Raw genomic sequence first — 24,588 nt, 5'->3', positions numbered from 1 at the left:
TGCTCTGCCTCCGCCTCCAGGCGCGGGGAGGGCTCCCGGTTCCTTAAAATAAATCCTGCCGCTTCCGGGCTCCTAACCAGTACAAGGGAGGGTTTTTAAGTTCTCGGGAGCGCAGGCCTCGGACGCGCGTGAGTAAAGTTGGAGAGGCCAGAGGTTGGCTATCTGGAGGCCACCCCCGCAGAGGCCTTTCCCCCTCTCCGCAAGTTGTGCCGCACTTGGTTCCGCCGAGACCCACGACGGTTCCGCCCCCTTCTTCCTTGTCATTGATGTTGTTGTTCTTGTCAGTGCCGCAGCCCCGACCACCGGGAGCCCGAACCCGAGCCGGGGCCGCCCGGGTGGCGCGGTGGCGGCGGCTGCGGCTGCAGCAGCTGCGACGGCTGCGGGGGCTGCTCCGGGGTCTGCGGGGGCGGCCGGGGACCGGCAGCCGGCGGCGGGGCCGGATGGCTCTGTGCGGGCAGGCGGCAGGCGCCGCGTCGCTGCCTAGCGAGCTGATCGTGCACATCTTCTCCTTCCTGTCCGCGTCCGACCGGCTCCGGGCCTCGGCCTCCTGCTCGCACTGGCGCGAGTGCCTCTTCTACCCGGCTCTCTGGCCCCAGCTCCGCATCTGCCTCCGCGTCTCGCCCGCGGAGCAGCCACGGCTCGAATTCCTCATGCGCAAGTGCGGCTGGTTCGTGCGAGAGCTGCGTGTTGAATTCGCCGCGGAGAACTACCTGAGCGGCGGCGGCGGCGGCGGCGGCCCGGGCGATGGAGGAGGCAGCGCGGACGCCGGGACTGGCGGGGAAGAAGTCGAAGCCCTGCAGCTCTCAACCCGTTGGCTGGAAGTGCTGCGCACCTACTTAGAGCTGGTCCTGTGCGTGCTAGTCAGCATCCGGAACAACAGGTAGGCTCTTCGCAGCCCCTCCATTCCTCCTCCTCCCCACCGCCTCCACTTCCCGGGACGCAGGGTCGTCTGCTTCCTCTCACCTCGAAATAGATTCAGTGTGGAAACGCCCCGCCCGCTTCAGCGTTGCTTTTTTCGGTGACTGGGGGTGTCAGTTCTAATCCGGCGATTTCCTTGAGGCAGGAGGACATAACAGGACTCATCCTAATACTTTATAAACAGTAATGGACTTGGTGTTTATCAGACAGCACTCCTGGCGCCTTCCAGGCACTGTCTCATTCATCCTTTCGGCAGCAGTGGGATGGAGTACAGGCGCGGTCATTCTTCATTTTACGGATGACAGAGCTGAAGCCTGGAGGGTGAGGCCTGTGAATGAGTCTGGGGAGAAAACTAATCTGTTTTTTGTTGTTGTTGTTATTGTTGTTGTTTCATTCTGAACCTATCCGATCAAAATAGTTCGTGGTGGCGGAGGGAGTAGGTATGCCACAGGTTTCGCATAGGTTGGAGACTCTCCCGGCAAAAAAAGAAATCTTTTACAGCCATTTTCTTACCGAAAATGGTTTTAACTAGGCCAGGCACAGAGTAGGAGAAAATGTTTTTTTTTTAAGGGATCGGGGAACTGCCTAATCATCAGGATTAGAAGGTCCCTCCCTTTTGCACCTCCAGACTCAACTTGTCCCCAGTGATTCACCTAAAAGTAGCACAGTACAGCTTGGTGTTTGCGTGTGTTGAGGGAACTGGCCAGTGTCTGCAAAGGGTAAGCCCAAACTGTCCTGATTGTGCATCAAGACTTTACTGTAATTCTGGGGCTAACTTCCTGTGTTCTGGCCCGTCGTCCTAATCAGTGTTTTCCATTATTTATCTACCGCCCTCTCCAGAATCCTCTTAACGTAGATTTTCTCTATCTGGATATTCTAAGCTTAAAATTAAACTGTGAGGTAGAGGAAAGTTCATAAGTTCAAAAAAGGAGCAACTTAGATAACAGTAAGAGTTTAGCAGTTTGCAAGTAGTTTCACATTCAGGATCTTATTTGATCCTTCCAGCCGAACCTGGGAGTTAGGACAGCTGCTATTATCCCTGCTTTATAGAAAGGAAACTGAAACCTAACAGGGTCAAATAATTTGCAAATTATCATACAGCATTTTATCATACAGCAAATTACTATACAGCATTATCATACAGTATTGATTTTCTCTGACAGCAGTGTACTTCCTTTTGCAGTAAATACATTATGTTGAACAGGATGGAGTGAAGGTCCTGGTTATGCTAAGTGAGATAGATACATCTGTATTCTTAATTCTCTGTTTGAATCACAAGGGTGGAGAATAAGCATTAGCTGCAAGTTGTATCTGGAGCATGGCTGCATCATCCCAGTATACTGTGTATTTTCCTAGCTTTTCACACCAAGCCATTTTATTTCCTCACTTTGATTTTATGTGGCAAAAGAGGCTGTTTAAGGCTATAAGTTGGTCTTGATGATGTTGGAGACTTTCTGTCAGAGTTGGATGTGTGGCTGGAGGCCCAGGTAACCCAGAGGTTAGAGTCAGTAGTGAGCACTTATTACTGATGATTCAGTGGAGGGTAGAAGTGGGGTGGATTCTCTATAGAAAGGAAACTGAAACGTAACAGGGTCAAGTGATTTGCCAGTATCAGTTATATTTTTCTTGAGGTTAGATAGCAGTTCTGAGCAGTCATTTAAAAATGCACGTCTTTTGTCCAAGTAAGAACCCACTTTACAAAGTTTCTATCTAGTTCCTTTTAACCGATTGGTTGGTTGGACAGGTAAAGGTTATAAGGCAAAAGAGTGATATGTCACTTCTTCCCTTCGTTGTTTAATTTTTCTCCGGTCCCTTCCTCACCCCTGTCAATTTTTATTTTTTTAGCTGTATGTGTTGAGGTAAAGTTGACAAATAAAAGTGAACCTACCTCTTTAGCATCTCAATCTACTTGTCTATAAGACTGCCCTCTAAAAAAATCTTTATATATTTGGAAGGAAGATCTCAGCTTTATTTTTGAAAATATTTTGAGATACTCTTACTAATATTGGAAGTACTAATATGGATGTTAAAAATTTAAGTGAAACTAGTTTTCTTTAGAGAAATTTGAAAATGTTTTAAACCAAGGTGTTTATTTGATAACTCGGATAAAGCCTATTCTTATTTCCTTCATAATCATTTAAACATCAGACTCAGGCTCAATGAAGAGTAACTCAAATGCTTTAGTGTTCAGTATTCTTTGATTTTATAAAACCAAAAAATTCAGTAACTAATGAGAAAAATCAATATTTGACATTGTTCTTTACATTTCCAAGGTAAATTTTACAGTGCTTTTGCCTTATTATTTCTACCAGTTTATAGGTAGAAGAGGAGGATATGAACCTACCAAGTCACAAACTTTATGCTTCCTGCCTTTATGTTGAATTTTATACAATTCAAACTTTTATTTTGCTGTGTTTCAGTTATTTTCTTGTCTCTGAGTTAAAGAACTAAAACCATAACCTTGAATTGTGGGAACTTTTCAAGGGTACTGTTCTGAGAGAATAATTGGCATTTTGCTTAATTCCTGGGTATGCACATGTACTCTCAGAGTGATTGTAGCCACCTTACCAATTTCTTAGGTGTTAGGGACAACTGATGAGTATCAAAGAGGTACAGAAATGCCTCCCAGAGGGTAAAATACAGTCTTCTGTCTTCAGAGTTCACTTCTCCAGAGAGGGCTAGGATACCTGCCTTCTTGATCAACGGTAAGAACGTAAATAAAAAATTATTATTCAAAATACTAAAAAAGAAAAAAAATAAGTACACATTCAACTGTATTGTAGGTTAAATTGGCTGAATTTCTTCTATAGGAAATTGTACTTAGAAGTTCAAAACAACAAATATAAATATGCATTTTTAGACTTTAACGTGGTTGTCAAGTTGAGTACTACCTATTAAAAATGCTGTATTTCATACTCCTTAGGAAAAATGAGACTTCAGGGACAATAAGATTATGATAATAGCTAATAGACTCAGTCACTAAAAATACTTAATCAGTAAGCATAGGTACATTGTCAACATCTGATTTACACTTTCCTGGACTATATAAATATTTTGCATGAGGCTCTTTTGGGTTGAGGGCAGTACTTTTCCAAAAGATGCAAGCCAGAGAGACTTTGTACAAGCGTGATTTTCTTGTTAAAATTCTAACTACATGGGGTGGAGGGGAGGTTCAGGAGGGAGGGGACATATATATATTTATGGCTAATTCACATTAATTTACGGCAGAAACTAACACAACATTGTAAAGCAATTATCCTACAATTTTAAAAAAATCTAAATATCTAGATTGACCAGTTTTTTTTTTTACTGTGCCTGCTTATATACCCCAATGGCACCCCACTCCAGTACTCTTGCCTGGAAAATCCCATGGACAGAGGAGCCTAGTAGGCTACAGTCCATGGGATCGCTAAGAGTCGGACACGACTGAACGACTTCACTTTCACTTTTCACTTTCATGCATTGGAGAAGGAAATGGCAACCCTCTCCAGTGTTCTTGCCTGGAGAATCCCAGGGACGGGGGAGCCTGGTGGGCTGCCGACTATGGGGTCGCACAGAGTCAGACACGACTGCAGCGACTTAGCAGCAGCAGCAGTAGTAGTAGAACACCTATCAATAATTCTCAGATGTGGTCTGCTGACTTGGCACATGCAGTTACAGAGAATCTTATCTTAATATTTTTTTCAACATCAGTATGCCAAGACCCAGCAACTGATAAGGCAATCTAAAAATACATCTTAAAATAGATTAAAAATTCTTTGGACATTTCCTATTACTATCCAAGAAGGTAGGAAATTCTTGAAGGTATTATCTCCAACAACCCTGAGCCTTATTTTTCTTGAAATATTTTTCCCATCACGGGGCAATAAATACATGCAATAATAATATTTCACTTTTGAGAGCTAACTTTTCTTATTTGCTTTAAAAAGCCCATTTGAGAATATGTGTATTAAAATATATTGGGACTCTGACCAGTCCTTCCTGCCCAAGAGATGGTTGCTTTTAGAGAAGAGATACTTTACCCAACAGACTCCTCACCTTAAAACGGACAGAGTAAAGTGACTCCATGGGGATAGCTTCAAGGTCATGGAGCAGAAAGGAGACTAAACTGATGAAGAAACTAATCTCCTTGGAGGGCTGCTAAGAGGAATTAGAGCTCTCTCTAGTCCATAGGCGGAGAAGGCAATGGCACCCCACTCCAGTACTCTTGCCTGGAAAATCCATGGACGGAGGAGCCTGGAAGGCTGCAGTCCATGGGGTCGCTAAGAGTCAGACATGACTGAGTGACTTCACCTTCACTTTCACTTTCATGCATTGGAGGAGGAAATGGCAACCCACTCCAGTGTTCTTGCCTAGAGAACCCCAGGGACTGCGGGGCCTGGTGGGCTGCCATCCATGGGGTCGCACAGAGTCAGACACGACTGAAGTGACTTAGCAGCAGCAGCTAGTCCATAGGTACATTCTTCCAGTGACTGAGAACTGAAGATAGAGGATAGGAGATAAAACTCAACAAAAAGGTCATCCAAGTAAAATATTTTTCCTGTGTTACAAGAAGTGACTGAGCAGCTTTTGAGTGAAGGGATTAAGTGATCTCCATTTTAATGTTTTAGTTCTGAGGCAGCCTCGGAAGAGTTCACCCAAGTTGTTAAATTTATAGCTGATTTAAGAAGATAATTGTTAAAATATGTTTTTTTTCCCCCTCCAAATATTGAGAGTATACTATGTGCCAAGCAGTGAAGACAAACTCCCTGTTCCCATGGATTCGACATTCCGGAGGGAAAAGATAGGCAGAAGCAAGTAAACAAATGAAAGATTATTTCGATTGTGAAAGTAAGAGGACTATGTAATAGTGACTAGGTGGCAACTTGAGATAGATTGGTGAGGGAAAAACTTTTTCTATAAAGGACATTTAAGCTGCTACATGAATGACAAGTTACCCATCTGAAGATTTGAGCAAACAGCATTCCAAGCAGAAAAAAGACTAAGCAGCAAGGCTTTCAGCCAGCCAAATTTTTGGCTTCTTGCAACAGCAGGAGAGAAAGTAAGGCAGGACCATGTGAAGGGTGAGAGCAGTGTCACAGTGAGCTCTTAAGTGGAGGAGGAGGAAGGAATGTTGATTTTTTATGAGCACTTGTGGAATAAAGTTTGGACTATATTCTAAGAATAGAAGTTACTGAAAAAATGTTAAGGACAAGCATAAGGTGATCTAATTTGCATTTTAAGGCAATCATTCTGGTTACTGTGTAATGAATGAATAATCCTCGTAAGAGGTGATGATAGCCTAGAGTATGATGGAAGAAAAGATTTTTTAAAAGTGGATGGATATGGAATATATATGTTTGGAAGTAGAGCCAAGAAGACATGCTACTAGGATGTAGAGGAAAGGAAGAATCAAATATTTTTTTACCATTTGTCTTTAAAACTCACTCAGTTTTCTTTCTTTCTTCCTTAGTACTGTTAAAATTGTCTTTTAATAATATGTTAAATAACAGTTTTTTTTTGTTTTTGTTTTTGTTTTTTTCTGACTCCTTGCGACCCCATGGACTGTGGCCTACCAGGCTCCTCCGTCCATGGGATTTACCAGGCAAGAATACTGGAGTGGGTTGCTATTTCCTTCTCCATAAATAACAGTTTTAAATGTCAGTCTTATTTAAATAAACCTTTTTTTATTTCGTAACCCCTGGGATTTGAGGATGATGGTAATTCAGTAAGTGGGGGCTTCCCTGGTGGCTCAATGGTAAAGAATCCTCCTGCCAATACAGGAGATGCATGTTTGGTCCCTGGATCGGGAACCCACTCTAATACTCTTGCTTGGAAAATCCCATGGACATAGAGAGCCTGGCAGGCTACAGTCCATGGAGTCACAAAGAGTCGGACACAACTTAGTGACTAAGCAACAACAACAGTTCAGTAAGTGAATTCATATAACAAATTCTGGAAAATTGCTTTTAGTTAATGGATCCTAAGAAAGTTGATAAGGAATACTACTATAGGCCTATGACTTAGTTATGCCTGGAATGTGGGAGACCTGGGTTCGATCCCTGGGTTGGGAAGATCCCCTGGAGAAGGCAATGGCACCCCACTCCAGTACTCTTGCCTGGAGAATCCCATGGAGGGAGGAGCCTGGTAGGCTACAGTCCATCGGGTCTCAAAGTGTTGGACACGACTGAGCAACTTCACTTCACTATGACTTAGTTGTGGAATCTCTGAAGCTGTACCAATAGCCACATATAGCTAATCAAATTTTAAATTACTTGGCTAAAATTAAAGATTTAGTTTGCTGTACTAGACACATTTCAAGTGCTCCATATGTGGCTAGTGACTACCATTTTGGACACCATAAAATAGAGCATTTCCATCATGGCAGGAAGTTCTGTTAGTCAGCATTTCTCTAAAGTATTTGTCTTCTTTGTTTGATTTGGCTGTGGTCATTTATTAACATTTCTGAGAGGAGGAAATATGTTATTAAAAAGTATTATGTAAATGTAGACATTTGATATCAAACATGGACTAAGAAGATTAGAATTGATCTGAAAAAATTTCATGCAATGATACAGATTAGCTTATTAGGTTAGAAAAGGAAAAAATTGCATTTTGTGGCCTCCTGTGCATCATTGAGAAGGAAATGGCAACCCAGTCCAGTGTTCTTGCCTGGAGAATCCCAGGGATGGCGGAGCCTGGTTGGCTGCCGTCTTTGGGGTCGCGCAGAGTCGGACACGATTGAAGTGACTTAGCAGCAGCAGCAGCAGTGCATCATTGAGAAAGACTTAACCTTGTTAACAATTGCATCTTTTTAAATAATCAAGTTTGTATGTAGTCTCCTTTTTCATAGTTAATTAGACTTAGCTGTATTAACTCTAATTTAAAGGTTATACTAAATAATCCAAAGAAATCTCAGAGAAAAATGAAGAGTTTTCAGCACTCTTCAGTTAGACCTTGGGGAGTATTTCTTAAGCTCACGGGTGGTTAATATTGTTTTCAAAGAATTGCCCAAACTAACGCACTGAATCTGTATGTATAGGGTTTTATAATAAGGCTATCAAAAATTGCGTTGATTGTTTGATTCATGGGGAAATTTTTACCCTAAGAACAAAATAAGATCGCTCTTTTCAGTGAAAAGTTGTATGTGGTTGTTTAATTTCTTTTTAAAAAATTTTTATTGAAGTATAGTTGATTTAGAATATTATTCTTAGTTTTCAGGTATGCAGCAAAGTGATTCACTTACATATTTTTTTTTCAGATTATTTTCCACTGTAGGTTTTTACAAGATATTGAATATAGTTGCCTGTGTTATACAGTAAATCTTTGTTGCCTATCTATTTTATGTATAATAGTTTATTAATTTCATGCCCCTAATTTATTCCTCTCCATCCTCCTTTTCTGCTTTTGTAGCCATAAATTTGTTTTCTATGTCTGTGAGTTTGCTTCTGTTTTCTATATAGATATATTTATATTATTTTTTAGATTTCACAGATAAGTGACCATTTTTTTGATTGATTTGTTTTTTTGATGTTGAGTTATATGAACTACTTGTATATTTTGGAGAGTAACCCCTTTGTCAGTCACATCATTTATGAATATTTTCTCCGATTCCATAGATTATCTTTTTAATTTTTATTTCTTTTTAATAGGGGGAAAATTGCTTTACAAAGTTCTGTTGGTTTCTGCCATACAACAATGCACATGAGCCATTATTATACATCTATCACCTCCCTCCCCTTCCCCTGTCCCACCCATCTTGGTCATCACAGAGGCCAGGCTGGGCTCCCTGTGTTACATAGCAGCTTCTCCCCAGCTCTCTGTTTTGTACATGGTAGCTTATATATGTCGATGCTGCTTTCTTAATTCGTCTCCCTGTCCTTCCCCTACTGTGTCCACAATTCCATTTTCTGAGTCTCCATTCCTTCCCTGAAAATAGGTTCATCAGTTTCATTTTTCTAGATTCTGTATACATGCATTAAATACGATACTTGTTTTTCTCTTTCTGACTTACTCTGTATGATGGTGGTGGTTTACTTTCTAAGTTGTGTCAACTCTTGCCATCCTATAGACTGTAGCCTGCCAGGCTCCTCTGTCCATGGGATTTCCCAGGAAAGAGTGCTGGAGCGGGTTGCCATTTCCTTCTCCAGGGGATCTTCCCAAGCCAGTAATTGAACCATGGACCCACGTCTCCTGCATTGCAGGCAGACTCTCTTACCGCTGAGCCACCAGGGAAGCCCTCAGTCTGTATAATAGGCTCTAGGTTATAACCAGTTCACTAGAACTGATTCAGATTTGTTCTTTTTTATGTCTGAGTAATACTCCATTGTGTATAGTACTGCATCTTCATCCATTCATCTGTCATCGGACATCTAGGTTGCTTCCGTATCCTAGCTATTGAAAATAGTGCTTCTATGGACATTGGGGTACATGTGTTTTTTCCAGTTATGGCTTTCTTAGGGTATACACCCAGTAGTGGGATTGCAGGGTCATATGGTAGTTTTAGTCCTAGTTTTTAAGGGAGTCTCCGTGCTGTTCTCCATAGTGGCTGTATCAATTTACATTCCCACCAACAGTGCTAGAACGTTCCCTTTTCTCCAAATCCTCTCCAGCGTTTATTGTTTGTAGATTTTTTGATGATGGCCATATTTCTTTTGCCTTAGGAGACATAGCTAAGAAAGTATTGCTACAGTTTATGTCTGAGAATGTTTTGCTTATGTTCCCTTCTAAAAGTTGTATGGTGTCATGTCTTATGCTGCTGCTGCTGCTGCTAAGTCGCTTCAGTTGTGTCTGTGCGATCCCATAGACGGCAGCCCACCAGGCTCCCCCGCCCCTGGGATTCTCCAGGCAAGAACACTGGAGTGGGTTGCCATTTCCTTCTCCAATGCATGAAAGTGAAAAGTGAAAGTGAAGTTGCTCAGTCGTGTCCAACTCGTAGCGACCCCATGGACTGCAGCCCACCAGGCTCCTCCATCCATGGGATTTTCCAGGCAAAAGTACTGGAGTGGGGTGCCATCGCCTTCTCCGGTCATGTCTTATACCTCAGTCTTTAAATCATTTGGGATTTATTTTTATGTATGGTGTGAGGGAGTGTTCTGACTTCAGTTTACATGTAGCTGTCCATTTTGCTCAGGACCACTTATCGAAGAGACTGTCTTTTCTCCATTGTATCAATATATTTTTCTCTCCTTTGTCTTAGATTTATGTCCATAAAAATTTTAGGATAATTTGTTCTGGTTCTGTGAAAAGTGTCATGAGTATTTTGATAGTTGTTGTTTTTTTGTGTGTTTTAATTTCGTGAAGTAGAACTAATGTATAACATAACCACATTTATTTAAGAAATTGAAAGCATGGCTTGTCTTTAACCAGTGCTCTGCTCATATAGGCCTTACATAAATTAGAATCAATTTGTCGAATTTCCCCAAAAACTTCCTGGCCTTCCTCACTGCAGTCACTTGGATTTTTTTTCTCCTCCTTCGCTTTCCTGTTTCATGTAAACCCATTACTCCTTGAAATTTGCTTAAGTCTGACCCACATAAAAGCTGTAGGTTCAAGATGGTAAGACTAAGTGAAAAGAAGCAGCAAGTATTATATTGGTGCAAGCATAATTGCGGTTTTGGACCATGAATTTTAAGTCATTATAACTAGACTCAAACACATCTTTATTAATGAAAATGGGAACCATTACAATCAACACATCTTTGACAATGAGAAATCAATTTGTTTATTCCTATAGCATAAAAATCCATGCTTCTGGGATTCAGGGAACTCTTGGAAAGCATTTTCTGCCTTCTGCTGGTTGTGGAAGCATTTTCCCTACAAAAAGTTGCTGGGCTACTGAAGAAGTGGGAGTCACTTGGCTAGACGTCAGGTGAATTGGCAGATGAGGCAAAACTTCATAAACCAGTTCATTAAACTTTTAAAGCATTGGTTGTACAACATGTGGTCAGGCATTGTCGTGGAAAACAATTGGGATCAGACTAGCAGCTGACCACCAAACAGTGACCATGACCTTTTTTTGGTGCAAATTTGGCTTTGGGAAGTGCTTTGTTAACTTCTGCGTCCAGCCACTGAGTTGGTCATTGGCCAGTTGTCCTAGAAAATCCGCTTTTCGTCACATGTCACAATCCGATCAAGAAGTGGTTCCTTCTGTTGTGTGAAAAAAAAAAAGAGAAGATGACATTTCAAAAACAATGATTTTTTTTTCAGTCAGCTTATGTAGCTTTTTCACCTTTCCAGTTTGCTTCAAATACCAAACAACTGTAGAATGGTTGACATTGAGTTCTTCAGCAGCTTCTCATATAGTTGTAAGAGGATCAGCTTTGATGATTGTTCTCAACTGGTCATCGTCATTCCAATGGCCAGCCACTATGCTCCTCATCTTCAGGGCTCTGGTCTCCTTTGCAAAACTTCTTGAACCACCACTGCACTGTATGTTGATTATCAATTCCTGGGCCAAGTGCATTCATTGTTGATATTGTGAGTTGTCTCCACTGCTTTATGACCCATTTTAAACTCAGATAAGAAAATTACTTGAATTTTCTTTTTGTCTAACATCATTTCCCTAGTCTAAAATAAATATAAAATACACAGCAAATAATTAGTCATAAGCAAAAAACATAAAGCGAGAAGTGCACATTAATGTATAACATAACCACATTTATTTAAGAACGCATTGGAATAGCAAATGGCAAAATTCAGCAATGAAAAACTGCTATTACTTTTGCACCAATCGCATAGTACTCTGCATAAGGCTTCTTCCTTTCGTTTGCTCCAAATCACTGGTCTTATCACTGTTAATACTAAGTCAGGTAAATCAGTTTTTCTGTCCAGGAACTTGTCTTGTGTACTCTTCTGTTACATCTCTGAAATGGGCAAGGAAAAGGAAGGAAACTGGGGTGACACTTGAGCCATCTTTTAACCTGGTTTGTTATTCACATATTGCTGATAACTTCCAAAAAGAATCTCATTCTTAGAAACCTCAAAAAATCAACTTTGGTTCAAGGCAAAGGAGAAAAGCACTCACCTGGGGCAAAAAACTTTGATCTATAGCTTAGATCCACCTTCCCAAGCCACACACCTTCTCCATACCAAAGTCGCAGAAGAGTTACCACCATGATCATGGGGCTGGGTGAGCCCCAGTCATGTTGCCAGTACTGCAGAGAGCAGAGGAGTATTTGTGTTCTTGATAGTCTTGAAATCCTAAACTAGTTTTCCTAGAGAAAGAGCAGTATTCAGCAACCATTTATCTTTACTAAAGTATTTGAAAGGAAATCCAATATATAGATGTCATTCATTTTATACTACACATTTCAATATAAAATTCTGAAAATTATGGACATATATGTGAAGAAAGCTGAGCAAAGAATTGATGCTTTTGAACTTCGGTGTTGGAGAAGACTCCTGAGAGTCCCTTGGACTGCAAGGAGATCCAACCAGTCCATTCTGAAGGAGATCAGCCCTGGAATTTCTCTGAAGGGAATGATTCTAAAGCTGAAGCTCCAGTACTTTGGCCACCTCATGCGAAGAGTTGACTCATTGGAAAAGACTCTGATGCTGGGAGGGATTGGGGGCAGGAGGAGAAGGGGGTGACAGAGGATGAGATGGCTGGATGGCATCACTGACTCAATGGACATGAGTCTGAGTGAACTCCTGGAGTTGGTGATGGACAGGGAGGCCTGGCGTGCTGCGATTCATGGGGTGGCAAAGAGTCGGACAGGACTGAGCGACTGAACTGAACATATACATTTAGGACTTCCCAGATGGCACTAATGATAAAGAACCCACCTGCCAGTGCAGGTATGTATGAGATGCAGGTTCAGTCCCTGAGTTGCGAAGATCCCCTGGAGGAGGGCCCAACAACCCACTCCAGTATTCTTGCCTGGAAAATCCCCATGTACAGAGGAGCCTGGCAGGCTGCAGTCCACAGTGCTGCAGAGAGTCAGGTACGACTGAAGTGACTGAGCAAGGAATACATACAACCAAAATAACATTAATACACTTAACAAAACTGTCAATACTTCTTTAGTCTCTCCTGATTTTTTAATTAGCCTTTTTAAAATAAAACCTTTATTTCCACGCCAAGAATCTAAACTCATGTACCTTTGAAACTTAACCACAATAACTTTTCATGTAACTGATACAGTATACAGTACATATCTGATAATTGAACGAGTAGAGCGTAGGAGAGCAGTCTGTAGCCTCAGTTTCTAACTTATAAGTACTTAACAGTCTGACTTCGCTCTGGATCTGGATGATGACTTTGTAAAATAGGATTAAAAAAGAATGCAATTAGTTGAAGAATATTATTAATAATATAATATTATTGCAGAATATTGAGTAGAGTTCCCTGTACTATACAATAGGTCCTTATTGGTTATTTTATATATAATAATGTGTGTTTATTTATCTCAGGTTGATAATTTATCCTTACTCCCAACATTGAAGAGGAACTAAAAAGCCTCTTGGTGGAAAGTGAAAGTGGAGAGTGAAAAAGTTGGCTTAAAGCTCAACATTCAGAAAACGAAGATCATGGCATCCGGTCCCATCACTTCATGGGAAATAGATGGGGAAACAGTGGAAACAGTGTCAGACTTTATTTTTTTGGGCTCCAGAATCACTGCAGATGGTGACTGCAGCCATGAAATTAAAAGACTCTTACTCCTTGGAAGGAAAGTTATGACCAACCTAGATAGCATATTCAAAAGCAGAGACATTCCTTTGCCAACAAAGGTCTGTCTAGTCAAGGCTATGGTTTTTCCTGTGGTCATGTATGAATGTGAGAGTTGGACTGTGAAGAAGGCTGAGCGCTGAAGAATTGATGCTTTTGAACTGTGGTGTTGGAGTTGACTCATTGGAAAAGACTGATGCTGGGAGGGATTGGGGGCAGGAGGAGAAGGGGACGCCAGAGGATGACATGGCTGGATGGCATCACTGACTCGATGGACGTGAGTCTGGATGAACTCCGGGAGTTGGTGATGGACAGGGAGGCCTGGTGTGCTGCGATTCATGGGGTTGCAAAGAGTCAGACACAACTGAGCGACTGAACTGAACTGAACCATAAGTTTGTTTTCAAAATCTTAGTCTGTTTCTGTTTTGTAAATAAGTTCATTTGTATCATTTTAAATTAGATTCCACATATAGTAATAGCATATGATATTTGTCTTTCTGTCTTCATTTAGGATGATAAGCTACATCCATCCATGCTGCTGCAAATGATATTATTTCATTCTTTTTTATGGCTGAGTAGTATTCCGTTGTATATGTATACTTTATCTTCTTTATCCATTCATCTGTTGATAAGACATTTAGGTTCCTTCCATGTTTTGGCTATTATAAATGGTACTGCAGTGAATACTGGGGTTCATGTATATTTTGGAAGTATGGTTTTCTCCAGATTATGCCCAGGAGTGGGATTGCTGGATCATATGGTAGCTCTATTTTCTAGTTTTTTAATTAACCTCCATGCTGTTCTCCACAGTGGTTGCACCAATTTACATCCCCATCAACAGGTATAGGAGGGTTCCCTTTTCTGCACAGCCTCTCCAGCATTATTACTTGTAGATTTTTTGATGATGGCTATTCTGACTGGTGTGAGGTGATAAATCATTGTAGTTTTGATTTGCATGTTTCTAATAATTAGCAATGTTGAGCATCTTTTCATGTGCTCTTGGCCATCTATATGTCTTCTTAGGAAAATGTTGAGCTGTATGAGCTATCTGCACCCTTGTGGATTGTATCATTTGCAAATATTTTCTCCCATTCTGTGGACTGTCTTTTCATTTTGTTTATGACTTCCTTTGCTGTACAGAATCTTTTAAGTTTAATTAAGTCCCATTTATTTTTGTTTTTATTTCCATTACTCTAGGAACTGAATCCAAAAAATATTGCTGCAATTTATGTCCAAGAATGTTGTGCCTGTTTTCCTCTTAAGTTTTACATTATTTGGTCTTATGTCTAGGTCTTTAATCTGTTTTGAGTTTATTTTTGTATATGGTATTAGAGAATGTTCTAATTTCATTCTTTTACATGTAGCTGTCCATTTTCATTTTTTCCCAGCATCACTTATTGAAGAGACTGTCCATTTATTCATTGTATATTCTTGCCTCCTTTGTCATCAGTTAGATCACCATAGGTGCCTATGTTTATCTCTGGACTGTCTGTCCTATTTCATTGATCTATATTTATATTTTTGTGCCAGTACCATGCTGTTTTGATTATTACAACTTTGTAGTGTAGTCTGAAGTTAGGGAACCTGATTCTTCCAGCTGTGTTCTTCTTTCTTAAGATTTCTTCAAGCTAAGTTTTAGAATAATCAGACTTTTTAGTGAAACTAAGGTTACTAATTTGGGAAAATATGTCATAATATTAAGAAATGTTATTTTTCATTTACTTAAATCTTTTTATCATTTTTGTGGGTTATACATTTCTTATTATAGTTATCCCAAACTTCTAGTTACAGATGTAATTCTCTAATGGTTATGTTAAAAAGGAAACAGCAGACCCAAAATGGTCAGTTATGCTAAACCCCATGTCACCAAACTAAGACTTGATACCTAGCACAGCTGTGGTTTCAATCTGCCTCAGGATGGTAACCTTTAATCAGTGAGCCTGAAATTACCAGGTCAGCATTAGTGAGGCAATCTGCCATATAGTCCCTTCAGTTCCCTTTGCTAAGTTGCTTCAGTCATGTCCGACTCTGTGCTATAGACGGCAGCCTACCAGGCTCCACTGTCCCTGGGATTCTCCAGGCAAGAACACTGGAGTGGGTTGCCATTTCTTTCTCCAGTGCATGAAAGTGAAAAGTGAAAGGGAAGTCGCTCAGTCATGTCAGACTCTTAGCGACCCCATGGACTGCATTCCACCAGGCTCCTCTGTCCATGGGAGTTTCCAGGCAAGAGTACCGGAGTGGGGTGCCATTGCCTTCTCAGTTCCCTTTAGGAGGGTGACTATTGCCTGGAACAGTGCATTATTTACTAATAATTTACTTTTTCTACTTCCTTTCTACTTTAAAAGCCTTTCCTTTTCTATATCTCTGCAGAGCTCCTTTCTGTTTGCTACATAGGATGCTGCCCAATTAACGACTCTTTTAATAAAGCTAATTTGATCTTTAAATTTACTCGGTTGAATTTTTGTTGTTTAACCATTATTATTAGCATTTAGGTATTTTTAATCTTTATCCTTTATCCTACTGTATTTAGAATTTTACTATATAGAAAAGTGTGTTTTGTAGCTAAAGTTATTTACAGATTTTTTACATAGTTTTTTTTTTAATTGACCTCTTAATGGTAACCTCTATGTTTGATCACAAAACCGGAGAAGGTTCTCTATATTTTAAAGAATATTTCTTACTGAGAAGATATCTCCAGGGCAGTGCTCCACTTAGAACATTTAATGCATTAAGTTAACTGGTTTGGGAAATTTTAACTGGTTTGGAAAAACTTTATATTATAGTTAAAATGTATATGAAAAATATATATATATGAAACTTGAATGCTTCAGTGTTTCAATATATATATATGAAGCTTGAATGTTCTTTCATATGTCATTTTGTGATTTATTCATCCCTAAACCTTTAAGGTAGGTATTATTATTACTGATAAAAAGTTGAATTCCAGCAACTTTAAGAATACTCTTCCATAGTCACTAAAACCTTGAGTTCTGAACTACTTGTTATGCTCTAGTCTTTAAAGCTTATGCTGTTTTCTCCTATATCGCATTGTTTTTCATTGTATGTTAAAAGCAATCTGAAGGTACTTAGTTGGATTCTAAATAAGTTATTAAGGTAGAAACTTCTGTAGAATATCTCTTCTGCATATGTTTACTTTTAGTATTTATACTTTTATGTTAATTATTTAGACAGTCATTTTAAATTACTTTTCTTATAGGAACCTCCAGAAGTTTAGCCTTTTTGGAGACATAAGCATTCTACAACATCAAGGAAGTTTGTCAAATACATACCTCAGCAAGGTGGACCCTGATGGCAAAAAAATTAAGCAGTAAGTTATATAGCTAATGGAAAGGGACTCTGTAATAATAAAAAATTTTTCTGAGAAATTTTAAGATACTGTCCAAAGAGTAATGATATTTTTTTCTGAAAAGAACATGTACCCTGGAAATGCCTTAACAATGAAATAGTGATCAATACATAGCATTCCAATCTTTTAGACAAAGAATTTGCTGTGTAATTATTGCTATTTAAAACTTAACTTCTCTACTTTACTTTGCTATAACATGAATTGTAAGTCATCAGTCTTTTCTTCTCTACTGATATAAAATGCTCCTTTACTTGAAAAACATATTTCTATATGTGTAATATGTATTACATTTTTATGTGAATCTTAATGATATTACTACTTGTGGGTCAAATGAGTGTACTCAGTTGCTCAGTCATGTCCAACTCTTTGCAACTGCATGGAATGTAGCTTGCCAGGTTCCTCTGTCCATGGGATTTCCCAGGCAAGAATACTGGAGTGTGTTACCATTCCCTTCTCCAGGGGATCTTCCCAACCCAGGGATTGAACCCATGTCTCCTGCATTGCAGGTGGATTCTGTGGATTCTTTACCATCTGAGCCACCTAGAGCTAAGTCTTAACAGGATTGTGTGGCATGTGCTTTCCTTACAGAATTCAGCAACTGTTTGAAGAAATACTGAGTAATAGTAGGCAACTGAAATGGCTGTCTTGTGGGTTTATGCTGGAAATAGTAACCCCAACATCACTGTCATCTCTCTCAAACTCTATTGCCAACGCCATGGAGCACCTGAGTTTACTGGACAACAATACTCCTGGTAGCAGCACCCTTATCACCGCAGCAGAACTGGAGCGATTTGTGAATCTGCGCTCACTTGCCCTGGATTTCTGCGACTTTACAGCTGAGATGGCTAGAGTCTTAACCGATAATAACCATGTGCCTTTGCAGCGACTTTCTCTCCTGGTTCACAATGTTTCCGTGATGCACAAGTCTCTGGACAATATGCCAAATGATGAGCATTGGAAAGCCTTGTCAAGAAAGAGCACCAGCCTTCGGGTCTATATTATGGCTTTTGATATCAAGAGTGAAGATATGTTAAAGATTCTGAAACCCAGTATACCACTAGAGAGGATTCATTTTGACAGCTACATCACTTGTGTTTCAGGAGCTATTGTTGATCTTATATCTAGGCAGTACGACAAGTTCCTCACTCATTTTATATTAATGAATGATATGATTGACACGTCTGGTTTTCCAGATCTTAGTGACAACCGAAATGAAGATCCGTTGGTTTTATTAGCATGGAGGTGCACAAAGCTCTCTCTTCTGGCAATTCATGGTAGGTAACTTTTGTTGTTATAGTTTGAATTTGTTATTACAGCTAAAATATTTTATACCAATAAAAAGATAGCACTGACATTTATACTGTCAAAAACTCTTATAACAAGTTGATATGCAGATTTTTTATACTTTCTAACATGACTGAAGCGACTTAGCATGCATGCATGCATTGGAGAAGGAAATGGCAACCCACTCCAGTATTCTTGCCTGGAGAATCCCAGGGACGGGGGAGCCTGGTGGGCTGCCGTCTATGGGGTCACACACATTCGGACACAACTGAAGCGACTTAGCAGCAGCAGCAGAAACATGTGTATAACATGTATAATGTATACCATGTATAACATATACCACTTACAAGTGGAAGGACACATTTCTACCCTATTTTGTTCCAGCTCCCGTATTACTGTTTTTCTTTCACCATGTGATTAATAGTACTTCACAAAAATGGCATTTGAAATTATCTAAGAAAACATACATATTCACCTACAACAGATGTATTTCTTCTTCTTAAAAACATAACACAGAAGGAAGAAGAAAGTATGATTTCTTTCATGCTCACTGCCTCATCTTCTAGATTCTTGGTATCAACATCTTAATTTGTACAACATTTTTTAAATGATGGTTCTGTTGGTTGAAAAGTGCTCTTTTCTGGCAGGCCTTTCATCTGAATGTGAACTATTTTTCATTTGGACAGAGTTCCTTTTATAAGTTAGAAGAATATATTACTTCTTTTCTGAAACTTGTAAGATAGAGAATATAAACTAGAAAGTCTGCATGAACAACTTAAATTTATTATGTTTCATTATTTCCGAAATTAATCTTTTAGCTGCATTTGAGTGTGGGAGTGTATCTTGCTTTTCAAGTTTTGCTTTATAATTTGGCCAGTCATTGGAAGTAATAGCAAAGAATAGATCACTATTGAAGTTAATAAATTAGGATTTTTTTAATAGGATGAAGAAATAGCAAGATATTTAAAATTAAGTTAGTCTTTTTAAAGCTTTTATTTTTTTGACTCTGCTGAGAGGCTTCTGGGATCTTAGTTACCCAACCAGATATCGAACCCAGGCCCCAGCAGTGAAAGAGCTGAAACCTAACCATTGGGTCAACAGAGAATTTGCTAAAGCTTTTTTCTCTTATTAAGAAGTAAAACGTTATATTTGCTAGTGATAATTAACAATTTATCTTTAAAGTGTCACTTTATAACTTTGGACTGTGAAGTACTGTGTGTGTGTGCGCGCGCGCGCACGCGCGCACACGCACAGGGTGCTCAGTCACATCTCAACTCTTTGGGACCCCGTGGACTGTATGCTGCCAGGCTTCTCTGTCCATGGAATTTTCCTGGCAGGAATACTTAAGTGTGTTGCCATTTCCTGCTCCAGGGGCTCTTCCTAACCCAAGGATTGGACCTGCGTCTCCTGCACTGACACGGCAGATTCTTTACCACTGCACCACCTGGGAAGCACCGTAGGAGATGCCTTTTACTAATGAAAAATACCAGTTTACTGTGTACTGTTAATCAAAAGCTATAAAATTACTTTAAATGTCTTCCCTTTTACTAAATGTGCTGATACCAGAATACACTTACAGCACCTATCTGTTCACCAGCTGCAGTGATGTTCTTGGAGACAATATCAGACTTCTAGTCTTTCTTTTCCTCTGAGCTAAACAATTACTGGGGCTTCCCTGGCAGTGGTAAAGAATCCACAGATCTCAGCATATTTTTAAAGGAAAAGGACCCCAAAGTGGTGAGATACAAATTTGTGGAAAAGACAGATGTAGAAAATAGACAAAATAAAATACAAGGAAATGACAGTGCTTGTCTTCTGCTTATTTTTAAGGTTACACAGTGTGGGCACACAACCTCATAGCCATTGCTCGTCTTCGTGGCTCTGATCTAAAAGTACTTGAAGTCACCGAAGAAAGCATTGATTTTGACCAAGGTGAACTGGCCGACCAGGATGTGGATCCAGTGCATAATCTTATTGAGCAGGTGTCCCTGGGCCTCGGTCAGCCTTGGCATGCAGTCATGGACATCGAATCACTCAGTGTCTTCACTGAACCAAATCGTCATTTTTACAGAGAGATGCAGAGCTTCAGCGAAGACGTTTAGCTTTTTTTTAACGTACGATTCCTGTGGTTACATTTGCAAGTAGGGTCCTCTTATGTTTTTTTTTTTCTTTTCCAGTAGTGTGAATTAACCCCTTTGTGCTGTGTTTAATCAGTATTAGCTTTATAGAATTATATGTGTATATTCTACTTCTTGATCAAAGAACATAGTCGGGTATTGGTTTAGAAGTTCAAAGTGACACTGTATAGGGCTTTCACGGTTAATGGACTTGTTACCAGACCTTAAGAATCTACAACCGAAGGTTGTCTGAGGTTGCTGGCTAACTGTTTTTCACTGAGTTACTCTGCCTTTTGATGTTTTTATTCTTTGTGTGTCAGAGCTCAGGAGCCAAAATATTTTTATACATATATAGATATATATCCATAGCCTGGTGGATTTGTATGCAATGCACTGCATTCATTCATTCTGATAGCATTTCATTGATTTTTATTTGAAATGGAAGAAGGGAGGATACTATGATCCCAAATGAGTCATCTTTAACAGAAAAGCCAAGACTTTAACTTTCATTACATATATAATAGTCAATTATCATTAATTACCACTCTGAATTTTATATAGTAGCAGGTTAGAACATTGCTTAATCCTTTTTGAAATGCATTTGTGTAAACATGAATACTCAAATTATTGGATTTTTCCTAACTGTATCTGACATAATTTAATTCATCAATTACATTATACATTCAAGTTAGCTTTTTAGCCCAGATTTCAAATAGTGGAGGAATAAAGAAATAATATTCCAGGGTAAAACCTCCTAAAAGAATATCATGAAATCACAGAGTTGTAAACACACATGCTTGCAAACAAACATTAGTCGTGAAATCCCTAGCAACAAGTCACTGGATTTTTCTCTGTCAGCGCGCGTGTCAGCTGCCAAAGAATAGACTTAACTGAAGAAGTGCCCACATGCTGGCAGGGGCTGGCCCACTGTGGCCAGCCAGATACTGCTAGATTGTAATATTTAAGGTCGAATTTCGACCTGTGGTACACAGCTGTGCTGTGGCTCAGTCAGCAACCTCAGATCTCTGAAAAAAAAAAAAACACAAAACAAAAAAAAAAAGAAAAAAAAAACCATGCACCTGTTTCACTGTGAATAGTGAATGTAAAGGAAAAAAACGGAAAAACTGAACGCTTGTTCTATCACAGGTATGAGCTGCTATGATAAATGAAGAACATTCCATGAAGTATGTTTTAAAACCTTGTTATATCTGAGAGGCTTTAAAAGCCGACTTAACTGTTTCAGGGCAACCGCGGTACAGACGTGGTCTCTGTGAGACTTCCACCTGACCCCAGTTTTAAGTGGTACGAATGTTGTGCATTTAATGTTAAAGGACAGTCTGCAATAATAAAGTAAGTAGCCAACGTGGGTGCCCAGCAGTGCTGAGACCTGGCTGCTCTATTGTAAGCTTTGGAAACACAATTTATGCAACAGATGTCCAGATATGATTCTATTTATGGAAAAAGTTTATATGTATTTTACAAATGGTTTTACCATCTTATATTAAAATGACCTTTTGACAGGTGTGCACTGTTTTGTCTCCAGTGAGCACATACCATGCAGATTTTTTATGTACATCAGTAGTGTGAATCCACTGGCACAGGGTGTGTAAATGCCAGATGTGGTGAGATTTTATCTTATAAATGTGATCAGATAAAATAACTCCTGACAGAAACTGTAAGGAAACCAGCTGAATGTTTGACCTGATGACTGATGTTGTATGGTTTATGTTAAATGTATATTCTTTTAATCAATGAATAAAGCATTAAAAAGTGATCATTGTAACATTTTCTTGTTCATGAAGCATGAAAAACCTTTAGTGTTAAATAAACTACAGTAATCTTAACAATGTGTATAATCATGTTAGCTCCTATTGGTAGTCTGGTGCAGCAAAGCTTAAATTTGAACAATTTGGAGAGTTTTGATTTTTTTTAACGCACTGTGGCAAAATATAAAACAGACTGGTTACCACCAAATCCAAGTGTATTATGTATTTAGAATACATTATTTATAGACTATAGGAACCTACATTTAAAAATTCTTCTACTGGATGAAAAGGAAAAAAAAAAAAAACATTTCAGTATGCCAGTACTAAATAGATCTTAAACTTCTATACTGCTTTAGTTTAGCTTTGTAATCTCCATTCTTGGTTGTTAAGACAAACAGCTGTCATTCCTTCTTCCTTCTCTAATCATTCCAGACACCACTTCTTCCAAGCACTGCCTCATCATGGAATAATCTGGGGTTCACAAAGAACTGTTGTTATATCTATTGCTCCCTCATTTCGTGGATACAACTCCTTTGGATGAATCAACATGTCTGTGTATATAAAAGACTAAAACAATACCTAAAATATATGAAAAAAGAAAGTCAATGAATATGTACATAAGTGAAGTTGTATGTAGTAAAGCACTAAACTGGGGGGTGTTAACCTGTTTTCTCCACTAAGCTCTGACTAATGCTACATGAGCAGAGCACAGATTCTTGAGCCTCAGTTTCCTCATCTGTGATATGAGGGATTTGCCTAAAACTGATTCTTCATTGAAAGTTTCAGCTGATGTTAGTCTGACAGCTTATAGACAAATATTTATTTTCAAAACACAACTTACTAAACTATATGAAATTTGCATATCTAAAATTACTTTCCTATTTCCTCCACCACCCTGGGAATAGAGAAGTTAGGGAGTTGGTAGGGCGGGGCTTCGGAAGGACAGTGTGCTTACGACTGAACACATAGATTCAGCACCTAACTTGCTTGTGGCTTATCCAATAGCATGAACCAGACTGGGTTGTTGTGAAGCTAGTAACATTAAATGAAACGGATGGAGTAACATACAGTAGGTGTAAATAATACCCAACAGTCACACTACATTGTCTGTATCAAAGCTTCCTAAGCTTTTTCATATGCTGACACATAGAAAATATTATGCAGCACACTGATATAAAAGAAGGAATTGAAGCCAAAAAAAAAAAATCATTGTTTTCATTACATAATTAGAGAAATGCAGAAGGTTGATGGAAATAATTATTTGTATAGAACTTTCAAATAAAATCTTTTCAACTGTTCTAACTTATAACCTATTAAAATTTTAATGTTCCCACCAAGAGGAACACCCCACAAATGGATGATAATTTTTAAACCTTACCATCCACAATATCAAACATGTATGCAGTTGAAATTATACTTACAAAATCTAACAGCTCTAAATGTAATGGTAAGTGTAATGTTGAGCTTTCTTACATAATGTAAGTTAATTTTCAAATTCAAGTGATTTTTTTCACTATTAAGTATTTCAAAATAATGAATGCAACTCTAATTTGTACATACGTAACTCTGCTGCTAGTTGAGCCACTGTTCACACAGAAATACCTGATTTATATGGAAGCAATTCAAGGCCTGCAGGAAGCCCTGCTCCCACTTCCAGCTCCCAACACCCCGCTCCTCACACCCACCAGCTACATATGGAATTTCATATCTGGACTTCCTACCTGCTCTTCGAACACCTGGAGCATACTTCTTTCCCAGCTTCATAGATCCCCATCGTCTGTGTGTGAACAGTGGAACACTGCATCTGGCAAGGGAGAAGTGGGTGCCTGGGTACAATTACAAGTACACACCACTCTGGTAAATACAATACCAGGGTGATTGATTCCATACCTACTACCATTCATCTATTTTAAAATGCAATAAGCTCTTGATCATTTGGAAATTTACATCATTTTCCCCCTTAAACCTATATATCAGTTATTAATTTGTTGCCTCAGCTCTGAATGCACCCTTCAATGTATGCTCTCCAATAACGGAGCTCCTATGAGTAACACACCTTTAAAGTCAGAACAATGTTGTTCAGTAAGGGCCATGGGGGACATGGTAGAAGGCAAAGTTTATCGTGTAGGTTCCAGGGTAGGCAGCCTGGATGTAAGACTTCCGGTGTAGCCTCCCCCAGCCGTGGTCCCTCTGCTACCTTGCAGCCTCAGCCTGCCTTGTCCTTCACACAGAAGCCAGAGTTGCTGTACAGCTCATAGGCTGTGAAGCATGTGCTTCCTGCATGCACTGGACTCCCATTCCCTGCCCTGCATGTCACATGTGGCCCACACTGGCTCTGCAGGCCTCTCCATCCCTGGTGTCCACACTCCCACTGCACACGCAGTGCCAGCAGTTGCTGTCGGCCTCCTCCCCACCTGCACCCTGCTCAGCCTATTGCTTGCTGAGCATCTCCAGACTGGCTCAGGCCTTGTGGAACCAGTGATCCCT

At 39.6% G+C, this 24,588-nt stretch overlaps 1 protein-coding gene across 1 annotated transcript; it reads left to right on the top strand.

Moving 5' to 3' along the window:
• Positions 1 to 107: 107 nt before the first annotated feature.
• Positions 108 to 22,109, top strand: FBXO33 (F-box protein 33). The gene is made up of 4 exons (XM_027521228.1): positions 108 to 880; positions 16,785 to 16,895; positions 17,523 to 18,208; positions 20,049 to 22,109. Exons 1-4 carry the CDS (start codon positions 267 to 269, stop codon positions 20,318 to 20,320), a joined length of 1,683 nt encoding a protein of 560 aa, XP_027377029.1. The 5' UTR covers positions 108 to 266; the 3' UTR covers positions 20,321 to 22,109.
• Positions 22,110 to 24,588: the final 2,479 nt, after the last annotated feature.

This window comes from Bos indicus x Bos taurus, chromosome 21, assembly GCF_003369695.1.
Source record: "Bos indicus x Bos taurus breed Angus x Brahman F1 hybrid chromosome 21, Bos_hybrid_MaternalHap_v2.0, whole genome shotgun sequence".
NCBI lineage: Eukaryota > Metazoa > Chordata > Mammalia > Artiodactyla > Bovidae > Bos > Bos indicus x Bos taurus.
Note: the sequence above shows the minus strand (reverse complement) of the source record. Positions and strands in the feature narration are given on the sequence as shown.

What these genes read in the sequence shown, in the direction of transcription:
- FBXO33 (XM_027521228.1), top strand. Translation starts at nt 267, where the DNA reads ATGTTGTTGTTCTTGTCAGTGCCGCAGCCCCGACCACCGGGAGCCCGA. An exon ending in GATGGCAAAAAAATTAAGCA is followed by an intron (nt 16,896 to 17,522) that starts GTAAGTTATATA and finishes CTTTCCTTACAG; the next exon opens with AATTCAGCAACTGTTTGAAG. An exon ending in CTCTCTTCTGGCAATTCATG is followed by an intron (nt 18,209 to 20,048) that starts GTAGGTAACTTT and finishes CTTATTTTTAAG; the next exon opens with GTTACACAGTGTGGGCACAC.